At 31.7% G+C, this 17,370-nt stretch overlaps 1 protein-coding gene across 2 annotated transcripts; it reads left to right on the top strand.

The window, feature by feature from the left end:
• The first annotated feature begins 431 nt into the window (after nucleotides 1-431).
• On the top strand, nucleotides 432-15,461 carry LOC107436927 (uncharacterized). Of its 2 annotated transcripts, XM_071178123.1 has the most exons (4): nucleotides 432-619; nucleotides 3,475-3,648; nucleotides 11,930-12,118; nucleotides 15,152-15,461. In XM_071178123.1, exons 2-4 carry the CDS (start codon nucleotides 3,610-3,612, stop codon nucleotides 15,350-15,352), a joined length of 429 nt encoding a protein of 142 aa, XP_071034224.1. In that variant the 5' UTR covers nucleotides 432-619; nucleotides 3,475-3,609; the 3' UTR covers nucleotides 15,353-15,461. The 2 variants fall into 2 exon arrangements, 1 of the variants encoding a protein (XP_071034224.1); XR_011636279.1 differs by lacking the exons at nucleotides 11,930-12,118; nucleotides 15,152-15,461 and adding an exon at nucleotides 7,601-7,784.
• The last annotated feature ends 1,909 nt before the right edge of the window (nucleotides 15,462-17,370 follow it).

The raw sequence follows: 17,370 nt of genomic DNA, 5'->3' as shown, positions 1-17,370 counted from the left end.
TACCTTACAATTTAAACTTTGGAGTGCTCTCCTGACCAAACTATAGAGACAGTATTTCCCAGATTTATGCACCAAAAATCCAAATCCTTAGATAAGAAGGTATGTTTCTTCAGAGGAAGTACTTCTTTGTATCTCATTTCGTAACTAAAAATATCGTCTACACTAATTAATTAGAAAATTTAAAGTCATCCCCTTGAACTTTTAAGATTAAGTCCTGGAGCGTGAAGATCCGATTATGAGATCATAAGTTACTTCGGGTTTTTTATTTTACCCACTGTGCACATACAGCTAAACATTTTGCTTAATTTATATAGGTAGACGAATTGTAAGTATATATTATATCCAGCAACGTTTTTAATTTTCAACTGTTTCTACCTGATTCGTGTAATTCGTGAATATTAACATTCTGTTTTATTAATATAGATTGAAAGAAAATACGTTTCAAAGTTAACATTGCTTTTTTTCTAGCTGCAAGCCGGTTAGATTAGCTTTCAAAGTATTTGAAGCTAGCCAGGATGTCGATAGGAATAATCCCATAATATTTTTGCATGGTTTAGCAGGCTGTAAAGAACACTGGAATGATATTCCACAAAAAGTAGCTGAAGCCACTAATAGAAGGGTATGTTAAATGTTTGAAAACTTAGAAAGCATATTTTTTTGTTGTTGCAGAAAATCAAGCTTAGGAAAAGTGCTCAATATGGTGTCCACCACTGTTTGTTATCATTTTGAAATATGAAATTGCATATTCAATCATTGAAATTAATGTATGTTCGGAAGCAGGATTGCAAAGCAACAAGCGTGAAGAGAAGCCTTTAAATCCAACTGCATTCATGTATAAGGGTGGATGGTGCTAACCATATACTGATGATGAAAAGTAACTTACGCATATCGGCCTATTCCTTGGAAATAAATACAGCAGACAAAATATATAATTGATTTCGGAATTAAAAAATTGGAAATAAAATATTACCTTTCTAACAACAAAATATTTTTAAAAACATTTCGAAGTTGCCACACATTTTGTAAATTTTTTTTTTTAATATGTTCAACTTTTTATCATTCTTTAGAAGTTTCGATAATTTCTTTTTTAATCTTTCGGGGTCAAGAACTTCCGACAACTTAAAATAGAAAATGCGCCAGTATAGAAAATGTCCTGCAGGGGTCTGATCGTAAAGATACGGTTCCCAGTTGAAAAGCGAAGTCAAACATCACTGGCTGCGGTCAGTAAACGGGCGGATGACCGCTTTGATCAGTCTGCGTAGGGACCGAAGTTTGCGGGGTATCATTCCTCGTTAAACTGTTCTACCGTAAAGTACTCGACTCAGGTCGTCGAACTACCAAAACGAGGGAGCCATCCCCTTTGTGAGTGTAACCCCCTATAAAAATTGTGATGGCATGACTTCGGATCAACACCAGGGATATTTCTCAGATCGTCACCACTAGTCCACAGTGAAGCTCTACTGCGATATAAATAAAAGTACCTACTAGTATAGGCATACCTGGCAAGGAAATTTTACCTTTAAACATCAGTAATCAGAATTCACTTGAAAAAACGAAATGAAATATACTACCAACATCATCGTAAACATCGTTGAATCACACATTTTCACCTTTCTAAACTTTGAAATGAAAGGTGACAATTTAAATTTCAAAGAGAGGAAGATTGGAATTGATGGATCAATATTGCACATTTTGCATTTCGGGCAAAATTAAATTCCTAGTTCACTTTGGCATCCAAATAGAGTCTCGGTGCTGCCATCCAGTGTGGCAGAAACTAGACGTCCAAATTAACATGACCAACGGTATCTCACCCATTGTGGTGGTCCTGAAAGAGTGAATGCCACCTCTGGAGAACGCACTAGGTCTGCTCATCGGCAAGACCGATTGTGCAGCTCATTGGAAAAAAAAATATTACACATTTTTGTTTAGTAATCTTATATTCTCACAACTAAAACCCACAGAGCCGCTGTGGCTCAGGAGATAGAGCATGCGCCCCCCAGTGAGGTGTCCCAGATTCGAAACCCAGCTGCGGCTAGTTGATGACGGCCAGTTTTAATCTGCTCCTGACTCGCACCGACAACCGTGCTGAAGTAAAATATCTTAAGTAGTAGACTGACCATGAGTTTGAATACCCTTACCATCGTTCTAGCCTTGGAAGTTTTTCCTCTCAATGTAACGTCGAAAGTTCCATCAAAATATAACGGCAAGTTTGTCCTAACAATTGAGCCAGGAGTTCCCTTTCCTTCTTCGTTGGGTTAAAAATTCAAGGCTTCAGAGTTGGACATTGATAGACGCAAACACAGAATTGAACGTCATAAATCCTCGTCACCAAAGGTAAATCATCACCTCAAAATATATAATTTTGAGGTGATGATTTATGACTGCATAATTGACGTCATAAATCATTTATAAAACATGGGGTAAAGTTGAATGTAAAGTTAAATGACGCTTGCATTGCATACATTTACGGCATTGTTGCCATAGCTGTTAGCATAGAATTATTACCATACATGGTATAGCATAACTTTAGTGTCGTTACCAATTGAGAAGGTGTTAATTAAGACGTGCCAAAAACCAAGTCTGAAAAAACAGAAATATAACTGGTATACTTGGGAACTAAGTTTATTTATTGATTGGGAACTAAGTTAAACAAACAAACCGAAAGGAAATACTTCATTGTAAGAAAAGCTTTAAAGTTTGCTTATTAATCAATATTTATTTATAATAGAAAGAAATTACAATATTTTAATTTTATGCATAATTTACATTAGGTTCTGCGAAGAGAATTAGATTTTTGCTTTAAGTTTATTTTCTTAAACATCTGCAAAAATATCCAAGCTTCTAAAGAAACAATTAACAAATAGCCGAAGATTAATAAAAATGAGTTTTTTTAATTCCAATATTTTTAATTCTATACATAATGTAAGAAATAAATTGATCATCCAATAGTTATTTTTGCAGCTCACCGTCGCTGAAGAACATGGTATATTGTTGGGATTGTATCCCGTAGATTGCATTGTATCTTGTAGATTCTATACACTCTTAACTTAAACAATATCGTACCATTTGAACGACACTCCACCTCGAAAGAGAATCCCCCTGATACTTTTTTATGCTGACAATGGAACAGCCGTTGTAATAGTTGTTATTCTATCCCTTTTAAGTGTGCAGTACACTTAGAAAAAGATTCGTAAAACTCAGAGTAAAAGGTTCTTATTTTATATCGCTATCTGCCTTTGAGTTCTTATTTTGAGGTGAAATGTTTTGGAGTGCCATTTTGTTTTCTTATTTAAATGCCATCATTAATTTGCCATTTGGTTTTCTTATTTAAATTTACCCAAGGGCGGAACACAAATTCAAGACTTACAGAACACTACGTGCATCAGAACACTTCTAAAAAAATTAAAGTTAATATTCAAGCAATTTTATTGTATTTAATTGTGAAATGAACTGATAGTGTGTTGAAATTTACAGGTATATGCAGTAGATGCCAGAAACCATGGCGACAGTGACTGGAGCGAGGAATTCAATTTTGATTTAAATGCAGTGGATCTCGTACATTTTATAGAACAAATAGCAGCTGAGAAAGTCACAATTGTTGGGCATAGTATGGGAGGGATAACAACCATGAAGACAGCTTTAAAAATAGTAAGTATTGCCCACTACAAAACTAACAAAACTATCATTCATATATATATATACACCGAAGAGCCATTACATTATAAACACCCAGCTAATAACAAGTAGGACCACCTTAGCCCTCAAAACTGCTGGCACTTGCCGTTGCATTGATTCCACAAGGTGCTGATAGGTAGTCTGAGGTATCTGATATCAAGCGCTTACCAACTGGTCCTGCAATTCCCTCACATTGTAAGGGGGTAGCGTGGTAGCACAAATTTGGTTTTCCATGTAGGACCACAAATGCTCTATTGGATTAAGGTCAGGTGAATTTGGGGGCCAAGACATGACTTGAAAGTCGCTGGAATGTTCCCCGACGATTCGACCCTTACGGCATGGTGCATTATCCTGTTGGTAAACACCATCCCCCGCAGGAAAAACTGTTGCCATGAATAGGTGAACCTGGTCTGCAACTATGTTCAAGTAGCTTACAGACGTCAGGGATTGTTCTATGAGGATTATGGGTCCTAATGTAACCGATGAAAACATTGTTCCTGGGCGAGAAACCATGAAAACTTGGGCGAGCCCTGGGCTGAACGATCGAATTGAAAGTTTTAAGCGATTTTTAGAATCGGAGACTGAATTTTCCTCATTTACCCACTGTCTAAATTCAAGGACGATGGAACAAATAGATCTAGAGTTATAAGGGAGACACATACACAAGCAAATTCTTCAACTTTTTACTATAAATTAATATTAATACGAATTTTTATTCGAATGAAGCAAGAGAAAACACGACTTTAGAATTAATCACAGGTGGAGAAGTATTTCATTCATTCAAACTATAAACATAATCATCGTTCATTATAGGTATAATAGTACAGAAATAAACAAAAATATCACAAGACGCTAAATTATAACTTTAGAAGGTCAGCTATTCAAATCGAATGTATCAAATAACCATTTTCTTTAAGAGTTGCAAGACGGAGCAGCAGTTACATGTTAGGCTAGGAGAAACTTTTAGAAAAGTGTTGTAAGGTACTTAATTGTGGATTGTTCTTAAGTATATTAGTCCATACACATAACATTGCTGAGATCATTCGAAGTTTCTCTTGTAAAGTCTTGAAGTAATGCATCACCGATTCTAATGAAAAGGGCAACAAAAAGGAAATACAGTCAATCGTTCCATTCTTCTGGAAGTTAAAGGGTAGCTCCGGATCCTCAGTTACCGAAAGAACAAAAAAATGTGCAGCATTTATTTTGGCTAATTCAATAATTGACTGTTAAAAAAAATGTAACTCTCATTGGACAATCTCACGAGTTATTTAAATTAGACTGTGAAACAAGCGACGCTACAAGAACGGTTGGATTTCGCCGAAGGAGAGTTACTCCAACTAGGACTTCAACCATGCACCTATATATTCTACTATATAACAGTTTTATCATAAACAATCCGTATTTAAATCATTAATATGATATATGGGTGATTCTCAAGAAATATGACAATTGACAGTCTCTTGTTCCAAGATCTAATACTATACTACTAAAATAACTTTTTTTTAAAAAGTTTTAATAAATAGTATTGCTGTTAGTATTTTAAAATTACCTTGTACTAGCATTGACTGTTTTGTATATTTAAAAAATTTAACTGAATTTCAAAATGCCCTTTTCCTGGTATGTCACAAACAATATTTCCAATAATAACTAGTTTCAAAACTTCCAATAAATTTCTCAATATCTAATTTTTTTTTATCTCAATCGTTGCAAGCATTTCTAGAATATATACAGAGGGTATTATTTACAAAAACTTTGTTGAAAATAATTTTTTCTGTCAATAATTTGTTTATCACAAGAAAATCTGTCATTTTCCTGGCTACTTTTATTTAGTGATTTCTAACCAAAATTGATAGAGCCAGCAATCAATCTCTTATTTTAATAGATAGATTAGAATACCCTCCTATCTGAACATGTCTTATTGCATGAATAAAAAACCAATTTTCAGGTTCAAAATCCATCTCAAAAAATTTTACAAGGTGAGTAGGTTTTTATGTTGTCATTTTCCTGTCTTCTTGAAATCATTGATAACATAAACTACATAGATTTACTTGAGTTATTTCAAGAAATCCTGTTGTTTTCTGCGGAATGTAAACATCTTAGACCGAAATATTAAATTAAAGTAAAGTTAAATGCTATATAATGGCAAATTGCCATTTTCCTGGCTCATGAATACCATTTACCAGAATTGTTTTTAAACAGTATAATGTTAAGAGAGAAAGCAAATAATAACCCAATACCAAGTTTATGTAAGATTGTAATATGTTTGAATGTAATAAATCATTTTTTTAAAATTTAATGATTGATTATTACACACAATTTTATTCTGTACATATCAGCAACAAAAACATTTTTCATTCCTTCTACAGTGAATAAGAGAATTAATTTAAGCAATTCATGGTTCATCTAACGCAAAGTCTTAAGTTGAGCTATTTACTATTAGCTTAAAATGACTGTTTCCTTAAATTCTAGGCTAATATGTCATTTTACTGGCATTTAAAATTTGGTGAATTTCCCTTTTATTTTATTTTTTTTTGAGCAAAAGTCAATAAACTAAACTGCTGTTTGTAAGATAATAATAAATGCAACTAAATATTTACACAAAAAAATTTAGATTATTTTGAAGACTTTAAATTTGAAGGAAGTTTTTGTTCCGAACTGTAATGTTTCCGAAGAATCACCCATATATTTATGAAAAACAATATTTCCTCATTTTCTCACATGTTCATATCGTTTTTTTTGTCATCAGCATAAAATTAGTTAAAGTAATAAAGGTATGGATTTTCTACAAATACGTTTGTATATCTAATTTAAAGTTTTTTTCCTGTACGGCTATTTATTTGTTTATTTTTGTTCTCGCCACTGTATGACTTTTTACTGTCCATTAATATATAATATTGTCCATTAATAAAAAATACCTATGTGAAAATAAAGGTTGGACAAATTTGCTTATTCATATGGATGTGCTACTTATCTTTTTAGCTTTTACGAAAGCATTGTGATCTCCGATCCAATATTTATATTATTAATATATTATGATTAACACAGAATGATCTTATTTCTGCAACATAAGTCCTAATAACAGGGTTGCCACAGAAAAAAATGAACAAAATAGTTGCTTTAGCTTAAAGCATGAAAATAGTCGCCTAAAATTATGAAAATAGTTGCCTTAATAAGAACAAAAATTTTTCCATAATATAACTAAAATTTTATTAAATGACTTCATTGTAATATACCATGATCCATTAAGTCAAGTTGATGATCAATATGATAATTTTTAAATAAACATTAGTGCTCTAGCACTAAATTTTTATGTAAAATTTTTTTTTTATATTTGCAGAAAACTAAATACCAGAATTAATTCAGAAAAATAATTTTGTGTTTTGTTGAAAAGGCGATTGAGAAACAAAATAGATTCATAATGGAATCTGTGCAAATTGAGAGCATTAAAAAGTGATGACTCAAATTTAAATTGAGTTTTTTTTTATTTCTTAAGAAAAAAAATCATTTTGTTCAGAAGCTACCACGGGTCGCAGGTTGTCAACCCAATTCATGTTTAAAAAAAACATCGCTAGGAGAACAGAAAAGTCTCCCTTTCCTGAAAATAGTTGCTTTTTCAGCCGTTTAAGGTTAAAAAAGGTTGCCATAGTTGTCTCAGGTCGAAAATAGTTGCAAATAGTTGCATTTTAGTCACCTCTGACAACCCTGTAATAATGAAGAGCTTGTGTTATTACTTTTTTTATTTTCGAAACTACATAATAATAGGACACTGCACATAATCGAATTAATAGTTAAACATACAAGGTTTATTTCATAATTTAGCATACATCCTAATTCTTCAAAATTTAAAAATTTCAGATTGATATCAAAGTTTGTGACTTTTTGTGACTCCCACAGATTTCAACTGACAATATTAATTTTTTTTCAGCCGGCGAAAGTTGATAAAATAATTATCGAAGATGTTGGTATTTTAGTACATAAAGATACTTTTAACTTCATAAGGTTGGCATTTTCATTACACGAACAAGCTATCTTGAACATGCCTAAAGTTTCTACAAAACAAGAGGCCGTGAAGTTCTTCAGTGAGTTTGTGTATGAACGAGTTCCAGATGAAACAGTAAGTTATTATTATTACATTAAACTTATAAAGCTGAATTGAACTGATAACCAGCTGGCCGCGTATTCAACGATTAACTATATGGTAGTACAAATGTAGCAAAATTTCGGCGGGGATGCATTTTTTCCCGTTGATTTCACTGTGCAACTGTGATATTTCATTGCTTATTACCCATTGGCAAAATGGGTGTTTATTTTGGGTTTGATGGCTTGCGCACCTTATTTGGACGTCATCACACTTTTCAACTGTGCTCAAGAGTAATAGTAAACATTGAGTATACTTCGTCATTGCATGCGTTGCTATGGTGACCGCTGCTGTTTTTTGGTGCTGCTTTTTAATTAATGATTATATTAGCATGATTTTTTATAGACTTTTACAACTCTTTATTTATGATTATAGTGAAGTTAATCGAGTCAAATGTATAAGGACAAAACCTGGGACAACGGCCATTTTTCTAATGTGTAAAATTTTGTTTTTTGTTTTTTGAAAAGGAATTAACATTCAAAAAAGAATTTAAACATTTCCCCTTAAAAAACTAACTTATAGAAAACTAAACAGTTTTGCTTTACAAAATTTTTTTATATCTGTGTTGAATTGTGTTGGTTGTCCATATTTCTGAGAAATATACAAGCATGTTTTGCATCATTTTGCTGGCTCTTTTCAAAGCTCAAATATGTCTGGAAGGAAAATTTTCGTGAGAGTCATAACATATATTGCTGACAATATTTTCGACGCTATAGCAGTTCCGTATAGGACAAAATTAGGAAATTTTACAACTAGTCAATGTTCAGTTTTAGAATATACAGGATATAGCAGTGAACACTTCTTTCATAAACGTTTAAGAAAACTGCATATAGGCATTGTTGATTAATGTAAGACATTTCTTTTCATGTATTTCTTAAAATATATTATAAATTTCATTTCTAAAGTAAGAAAAACTTTTCAGAAACAATCGTGAGATAAAGTAATTTTCGGTATGTTATAAAATATTCCTTATAATTCCATTTTTATTAAAAATTAAACTACTTCTAAAATTCAAATGAGATGCATTTTCGAGGAAAAAAGTGGCTAACGGTTAACAATTTTTTAATCGATACCTGTTACATTTCGTCATCCTGAAGCTTGCAGGGGCCATAAAACAAATATGCATTTAGATTTCTTATTTCAGAATTCAATCGGCAAGGTTTCATTTTATTTTATAACCGTCGTTGAACAGTAGACCCAAGAATTTAGTTTTACGATAACTAATTGTCAACTCCGTAGCTTTGTGTTTTTGAACCCAATCCAGAAGACAAGGGAACTCCTGGATCAAGTATTGGGAGAAATCAGCCTTCGTGGTGAATTTTTTGATGGAGCTAACCAGCATTTGTGTTACACGGAGAGTGAGACCACGAGATCCTCCCACGGTTAGCCTTACGACAAAGGGACACAAACTCATGATCCGTCTTCCACTGAGGATATTTCACGCCAGTACTGTGGTCGGTGCAAGCCGGATGCGGATTCGTATCGACCAGCCATCTCTTGGNCAGTCTCTTGCTCCAAGATCTAATACTATACTACTAAAAGAACTTTTTTTTAAAAGTTTTAATAACTAGCATTGCTGTTAGTATTTTAAAATTACCTTGTACTAGCATTGGCTGTTTTGTATATTTAAAAAATTTAATTGAACTTCAAACTGCCATTTTCCTGGTATGTCATAAAAAATGTTTCCAATAATAACTAGCTTCAAAACTTCCCATAAATTTCTCAATATCTAATTTTTTTATCTCAATCGTTGTAAGCATTTTTAGAATATATGCAGAGGGTATTATTTACAAAACCATTGTTGAAAATATTTATTTTTGTCAATAATTTGTTTATCACAAGAAAATCTGTCATTTTCCAGGCTACTTTTATTTAGCGATTTATAACCAAAATAGGTAGAGCCAGCAATCAATATCATATGTTAATAGATAGATTAGAATACCATCCTATCTGAACATGTTTTATTGCATGAATAAAAAACCAACTTTCTGGTTCAAAACCTATTTCAAAAAATTTTACAAGGTGAGTAGGTTTTTATGTTGTCATTTTCCTGTCTTCTTGAAATCATTAATAACATAAACTACATAGATTTACTTGAGTTATTTCAAGAAATCCTGTTGTTTTCTGTGGAATGTAATCATCTTTGGCCGGAATTTTAAATTAAAGTTAAATGCTATATGATGGCAAATTGTCATTTTCCTGGCTTATGAATACCAGTTACCAGAACTTTTTTTTAAACAGTATAATGTTAAGAGAGAAAGCAAATAATAACTTAGTTCCAAGTTTATGTAAGATTGTAATATGTTTGAATGTAATAAATCATTTTTTTTTAATTTAATGATTGATTATTATACACAATTTTATTCTGTACATATCAGCAACAAAAGCATTTTTGATTCCTTCTACAGTGGATAAGAGAGTTAATTTAAGCAATTCATGGTTCATCTAACGCAAAGTCTTAAGTTGAGTTACTTACTATTAGCTTAAAATGACTGTTTCCTTAAATTCTAGGCTAATATGTCATTTTACTGGCATTCAAAATTTGGTGAATTTCTATTTTATTTTATTTTTCTTGAGCAAAAGTCAATAAACAACACTGCTGTCTGTAAGATAATAATAAATGCAACTAAATAAATACACAAAAAAATAAAGATCATTTTGAAGAACTTGAAGAAATTTTTTGTTCTGAATTGTCATGTTTCCGAAGAATCACCCATATATTTATGAAAAACAGTATTTCCTCATTTTCCCACATGTTCATATTGTTTTTTGTTTTGTTTTTTGTTTGTCATCAACATAAAATTAGTTAAAGTAATAAAGGTATTGATTTTCCAAATATATGTTTGTATCTATAATTTAAAGTTATTTTCCAGTACGGCTATTTATTTGTTTATTTTTGTTCTCGCCACTGTATGACTTTGTATTGTCCATTAATAAATATTATTGTCCATTAATAAAAAATACCTATGTGAAAATAAAGGTTGGACAAATTTGCTTATTCATATGGATGTGCTGCTTATCTTTTCAGCTTTTAAAAAAGCATTGTGATTTCCGATCCGATATTTATATTATTAATATATTACGATTAACACAGAATGATCTTATTTCTGCAACATAAGTCCTAATAACAGAGTTGCCACAGAAAAAATGAACAAAATAGTTGTTTAAGCTTAAAGCATGAAAATAGTGGCCTAAAATTATGAAAATAGTTGATTAAATAAGAACAAAAAGATCAAAAAGAACATGATCCATTAAGTCAAGTTGATAGTCAATATGATAATTTTTAAATAAACAGTAGTGTTCTAGCACTAAATTTTTGTGTAAAAAAAATTAGTATATTTGCAGAAAATTAAATGCTAGAATTAATTTAGAAAAACATTTTGTGTTAAAAAAAACATACTCTTTCCAAAAAGTTTTCCCTTTTATCAATAATTGATTTAGCAAATATTTATGTACTACATATATTGAAAAGTGATTACTAAAATTCGAAATTCACGCATCATAATATCGTATTAAAAATTAGGTTCTTTAAAATCATGCAGAATTTCGTAGCAATAACTGTTGAAAAGTCGATTGAGAAACAAATAGATTCATAATGGAATCTGTGCAAATTGAGAGCATTAAAAAGTGATGACTAAAATTTTTAATTGAATATTTTTTTATTTTTTAAGAAAAAAAATTCATTATGTTCAGAAGCTACCACGGGCCGCAGATTGTCAACTCAATTTATGTTACAAAAAAATTGCTAGGAGGACAGAAAAGTCTCCCTTTCCAGAAAATAGTTGCTTTTTTAGCCTTTTCAGGCTAAAAAGAGTTGCCATAGTTGCCTCAGGTCGAAAATAGTTGCAAATAGTCGCAATTTAGTCACCTGTGACAACCCTGTAATAATGAATAGCTTGTGTTACTACTTTTTTTATTTTCTAAACTACATAATAATAAGACACTACACATAATCGAATTAATAGATAAACATACAAGGTTTATTTCATAATTTAACATACATCCTAATTCTTCAAAATTTAAAAATTTCAGATTGATATCAAAATTTCTTTTACAAATCCCTTTAACTTCTTGTGACTCCCACAGATTTCAACTGACAATATTATTTTTTTTCAGCCGGCGAAAGTTGATAAAATAATTATCGAAGATGTTGGTGTTTTAGTACATAAAGATACTTTTAATTTCATAAGGTTGGCATTTTCATTACACGAACAAGCTATCTTGAACATGCCTAAAGTTTCTACAAAACAAGAGGCCGTGAAGTTCTTCAGTGAGTTTGTGTATGAACGAGTTCCAGATGAAACAGTAAGTTATTATTATTAAATACAACTTATAAAGCTGAATTGAACTGATAACCATCTGGCTGCGTATTCAACGATTAACTATATGGTAGTATAGATGTAGCAAAATTTCGTCGGGGATGCATTTTTTCCCGTTGATTTAACTGTGGAACTGTGATATTTCATTGCTTATTACCCATTGGCAAAATGGGTGCTTATTTTGGGTTTGATTGCTTGCGCACCTTAAGGCCTGTTAAGGCTTTATAAGTTGATCCAACTTCTTGGACAGAGATTGATTGATGTGGATGGAAACTTGTTTTGCTTTGAGCTTGGATTGTGTAAACAAGCATGCAAGTACTTGGTCCGACTACTTGGACGTTAGTAGAACATGTTCCACTTTCCATCCAAGTTTTTTCTCACTTAACCAATCAGCGTCTTAGGTTTTGTGACGTCAACAAGCAGGCAGCAAATTATGTTATTTTGTTGTCTGTTTTCATATATTTTAGTTCAAATAAATTGATCTGTTGCGGTTTATTTGTGTTATTATGATTTCATTTGAATTTATTTATTAATTTTAAACGTATGTAAGTATTATTTTATAATGCTGAATATGAACAATGCGCATGCGCAAGTTTTTCTTTCTACGAATCAGTGACATTCAGGAACTTGGATAGTGTTGACGAATCATCCAATTTCTTGGACAGAGAAATCCCTCCAATTTCTTGGATTCAAGAACTTGGACCGTGTAAACAGGCCTTTATTTGGATGTCATCACACTTTTTAACTGTTTTCAAGAGTAATAGTAAACAGTGCGCATACTTCGTCAATGCATGCGTTGCTATGGCGACCGATGCTGTTTTTTTTTTGCTGCTTTTTAATTAATGATTATATTAGCCTGATTTTTTGAAGACTTTTACAACTCTTTATTTATGATTATAGTGAAGTTTTTGTTTTTTAAAAAGGAATTACCATTCAAAAAGGAATTAACATTTCCCCTTTAAAAACTAACTTATAGTAAACTAAACAGTTTTGCTGTACAAGATTGTTTTATATCTGTGTTGAAAGATTGTGTTGGTTGTCCATATTTCTGAGAAACGTACAAGCATGTTTTGCACCTTTTTGCTGGCTCTTTTCAAAGCTCAAATATGTCTGGAAGGAAGATTTTCGTGAGAGTCATAACATACATTGCTGGCAATATCTTCGACACTATAGCAGTTCCGTATAGGACAAAATTAGGAAATTTTACAACTAGTCAATGTTCAGTTTTAGCATATACAGGATATAGCAGTGAACACTTTTTTCATAAACGTTTAAGAAAACTGCATATAGGCATTGTTGATTAATGTAAGACATTTCTTTTCATGTATTTCTTAAAATATATTGTAAATTTCATTTCCAAAGTAAGAAAAACTTTTCAGAAACAATCGTGAGATAAAGTAATTTTTGATATGTTATAAAATATTCATTATAATTCCATTTTTATTAAAAAAAACTACTTCTAAAATTCAAATGAGATGCATTTTCGAGGAAAAAAGTGGCTAACGGTTAACAATTTTTTAATCGATACCTGTTACATTTCGTCAACCTGAACCTTGCAGGGGCCGTAAAACAAATATGCATTTAGATTTCTTATTTCAGAATTCAATCGGCAGGGTTTCATTTTATTTTATAACCGTCGTTGAACAGTAGACCCGAGAATTCAGTTTTACGATAACTAATTGTCAACTCCGTAGCCTTGTGTTTTTGAACCCAATCCAGAAGACAAGGGAACTTCTGGATCAAGTATTGGGAGAAATCAGTCTTCGTGGTGGATTTTTTGATGGAAATACCCAGCATTTGTGTTACACGGAGAGTGAGACCACGAGATCCTCCCACGGTCAGCCTTACGACAAAGGGACACAAACCCATGGTCCGTCTTCCACTGAGGATATTTCGCGCCAGTACTGTGGTCGGTGCAAACCGGATGCGGATTCGTATCGACCAGCCATCTCTTGGATTCGAACCCGGTTCATATCATTGGAAGATTAACTCTCCAACCCCGAGCCATCGCGGTTCAGGAAGTACGAACCGTGATGGTTCGGGGGATAGAGCGGGATGTACGATTGAATGAAATAGGAAGGACGGTAGGAAGTATGGTTGAATAAAATAATAACTTTCAATTTTTAGTTCGAGTATTAATTATCCTTTAATTTGTCTTAAATTGCAATGAAATCCACTCAGCAGCTACAAAAAAAAATCCAAATAAAAAATACAAATTTGACGAGCTGAAAAAGGCCATTTTTAATAAACGAGGCACAAATCAAACTATAACCCGAGATTTGATCGAAATTCTAATTTGTTCGAAACATAAGTTATTTTCCTGTGAAATTTTTCGTACTTTTTTGGTTTTGACAATTATATTGTAGGAGTTTGCAATCACGGGGAATGGAGCAAGTGGTGGGAGGAGGGTAGGACCCTCGTAGATATGTTTAAATTAAAGAAAAAAGATGGATGTACTCTTAATTAAAGAAATAAAACTTTAAAAAAAATTTATTTTTCTGTCCTTCAAACTTTTAAAGTACTGTGAGGAATTTTTAACTACTTTACTTAATTTAAGCCAATTAATAAAAAAAAAACAGACGACGAAAATTTCAAATATCAAAAGCAAAATTCCGATGGCAGTATTCTGCATCGATAGTATTCCGTTCCGTAGATTCATCGGTAGTATTCCGATGGTAGTATTTTACATGAATGTACTTTTCATTAAAGAAATATAAATTTGAAGAAAATGTATTTTTCTTCTCTTCGGACCTCTAGAGCACAGTGAGGAATTTTTAATTACTTATAGAAACCACACATCAAAACATCAGAGGAGATAAACTCCAAATACCTGAAGTAAAATTCCGAGGGCAGTATTCTATATCGGTAGTATTCCGTTCTGTAAATTCATCGGTAGTATTCCGATGGTAGTATTTTACATGAATGTACTTTTAATTAAAGAAATATAAATTTAAAGAAAATGTATTTTTCTCCTCTTTGACCCTTTAAAGCACAGTGAGGAAATTTTAATTATTTATAGAAACCACACGTTAAAACATCAGATGAGAATATCTCCAAATACCTGAAGCAAAATTCCGATGGTAGTATTAGCTATTCGTCAAATATTAAAGCAATCAGGAAAGCTTTAGAAAATGAAGATACTCTAGTGTCAAGTTATGAAGGTGTGTTTGATGGTCCTTCTTACTTTATCTATGGAACAAAATCAATGAATAACGTGTAAGTAATGTTCTTGTAATTTTTAAGCATTAGATATTTTGCAACTCGAAAATTGTATTGTATCATAAAACTGGTGGCAACTATTTGACACCAAACATAATGTAAAGAGATATCAGAGATAATTCATGGTCTATTCAAACATCAAGGACTGTTCTTGGTGGATATTTCACTGCAATCCGTTTAGTTTAAAGCAGTTGCCACCATTTTTGCCGCTCAGTAGCACTAAGTTTAAGATGACATAAGACTATAAAGATATATTTACAATGCAATATAAAATATAAGAATAGTTAGCTAAGGGTGCACCTTAATTCTCAAAATAAAATTAGTTCGTAATTCAAACATACGCTTAATAAGGATAATATAGAGACAAATTCGAACTAGGCTTAACGAATTAGGCTTAACAAAGTGCAAGTGTATAAAAATTGAATATTATAAAACTATTTAATACAATTAACAGATATTTAAAATGCAAATATAATTATCCCCATTGCATTAAAATAATTTTCTAATCGATTGTAAGCTATTTAGAGACGATAACGTAACTACCCCAAAATTGGTGTTTCTGGAAGTGGAAATGATTTACATACGGTATGAAAGAGCGTGAGCTCGATATAAGCATAATCTATTATTGTTGTTTAGATTTAGTTATAGTTTTAAAGTATATCTAAACAGTCACTATGGTATTTACCTAAAGTGTTCCTTAACACAATTTTTTTGAGTTGTCCTTCAAATTTGGGGAGATAATTCACTGTATGCAGTAAAAACTGCGACGAAGTATCTCTTTGAATTCGGACTGAATCGACAGAATCCTTTCTGTCGATTCGATTATGTTACGGAACATTCTATTTCAAGTTAAGATCATATTAAACTTTCATGTATATTTAAAATGTCAAATCTTAACACCAATAATGGTGAAATCGTAAACCAAGCTCCATGCATTAAAACCATTTGTAAATGATTTACAATTCTGAAATAAAATTTGGCATGCCTTGTATAGCGCCAGTAGATTGTTTATTATCATAGATTAATTATTTTTGCAAATAATCTATACCTTATAACATAGATTGTTTATTGTTGACTTTCCGACTCGAACTGATCAAGAAGACTAACGCAGATAAAATTTAATGTATTGGGGTTAAAGGTGTGGTACCACTCTCAATACTTGCCTAACATGTAACCTTTAAATTTCTCTTTATGTCTAGTTATTTCAATAAATACAGGACTTTCGAAGTGGCAAAAAATTAAAAACATGATTCAAGTCTGATCATCATTTCCATGTATTTGCCTAAAATATAAAATGTTTTATTATCGATTCGCCATTGAAAACTTGTTAAATTAATTGACAAAAGGGTTTTGATCACGAGAGTTTTTACGTTATTTATTAAACATATAAACTTGATTGGAACTTATAAGTCTGAATTCAATGTTAAAAAAAATCGACATAACTTTCCGACGTCTTACTGATTCATGATGAATCCAGACTTGTAACGGTGTCACATGGTACATAATCAACAGAAAAAGAAAATAACGGGAATAGAAGCAACAGGAATCAGTAAAACAATCCAAATTGATATGTTACACTGACAAAGTGAGGAAAACATACATTAACAGGAGCAAAAACAAAAACGTAAGTAAAAACTCATAGCTGAAATCTTATAAAAACAATAAGTGACTGCAAAATATCTAATAAATTGGCAGCAGCAGAGTGAGATAAATTTTATTGATTTTTGTTTTTAATGATATGAAAAGACTCCCACATATCTAAGTCAATATTTGACAGAACTTTACGAATAATATTTGGTGGCAAAAATCAAACATCTTACCATTTGTCCAACAGAGTTTTATTGTTAATAAGTATTGGCGTTCTTGATTCCTGACATACTGCAGCAGATGTTCATTTAAACGGAATTTAAGTACACGTTCTGTTTGCTTTATGTACGGCGGTCCCTCCAAATAAAGATAAAATTATATCTATCTATATCTATCTATCTATCTATCTATCTATATATATATATATATATA

Source organism: Parasteatoda tepidariorum, chromosome 2 (genome assembly GCF_043381705.1).
Source record: "Parasteatoda tepidariorum isolate YZ-2023 chromosome 2, CAS_Ptep_4.0, whole genome shotgun sequence".
Lineage (NCBI taxonomy): Eukaryota > Metazoa > Arthropoda > Arachnida > Araneae > Theridiidae > Parasteatoda > Parasteatoda tepidariorum.
Note: the sequence above shows the minus strand (reverse complement) of the source record. Positions and strands in the feature narration are given on the sequence as shown.

What these genes read in the sequence shown, in the direction of transcription:
- LOC107436927 (XM_071178123.1), top strand. Translation starts at nt 3,610, where the DNA reads ATGGGAGGGATAACAACCATGAAGACAGCTTTAAAAATA. An exon ending in TGAAGACAGCTTTAAAAATA is followed by an intron (nt 3,649 to 11,929) that starts GTAAGTATTGCC and finishes ATTTTTTTTCAG; the next exon opens with CCGGCGAAAGTTGATAAAAT. An exon ending in AACGAGTTCCAGATGAAACA is followed by an intron (nt 12,119 to 15,151) that starts GTAAGTTATTAT and finishes AATTATTTATAG; the next exon opens with AAACCACACGTTAAAACATC.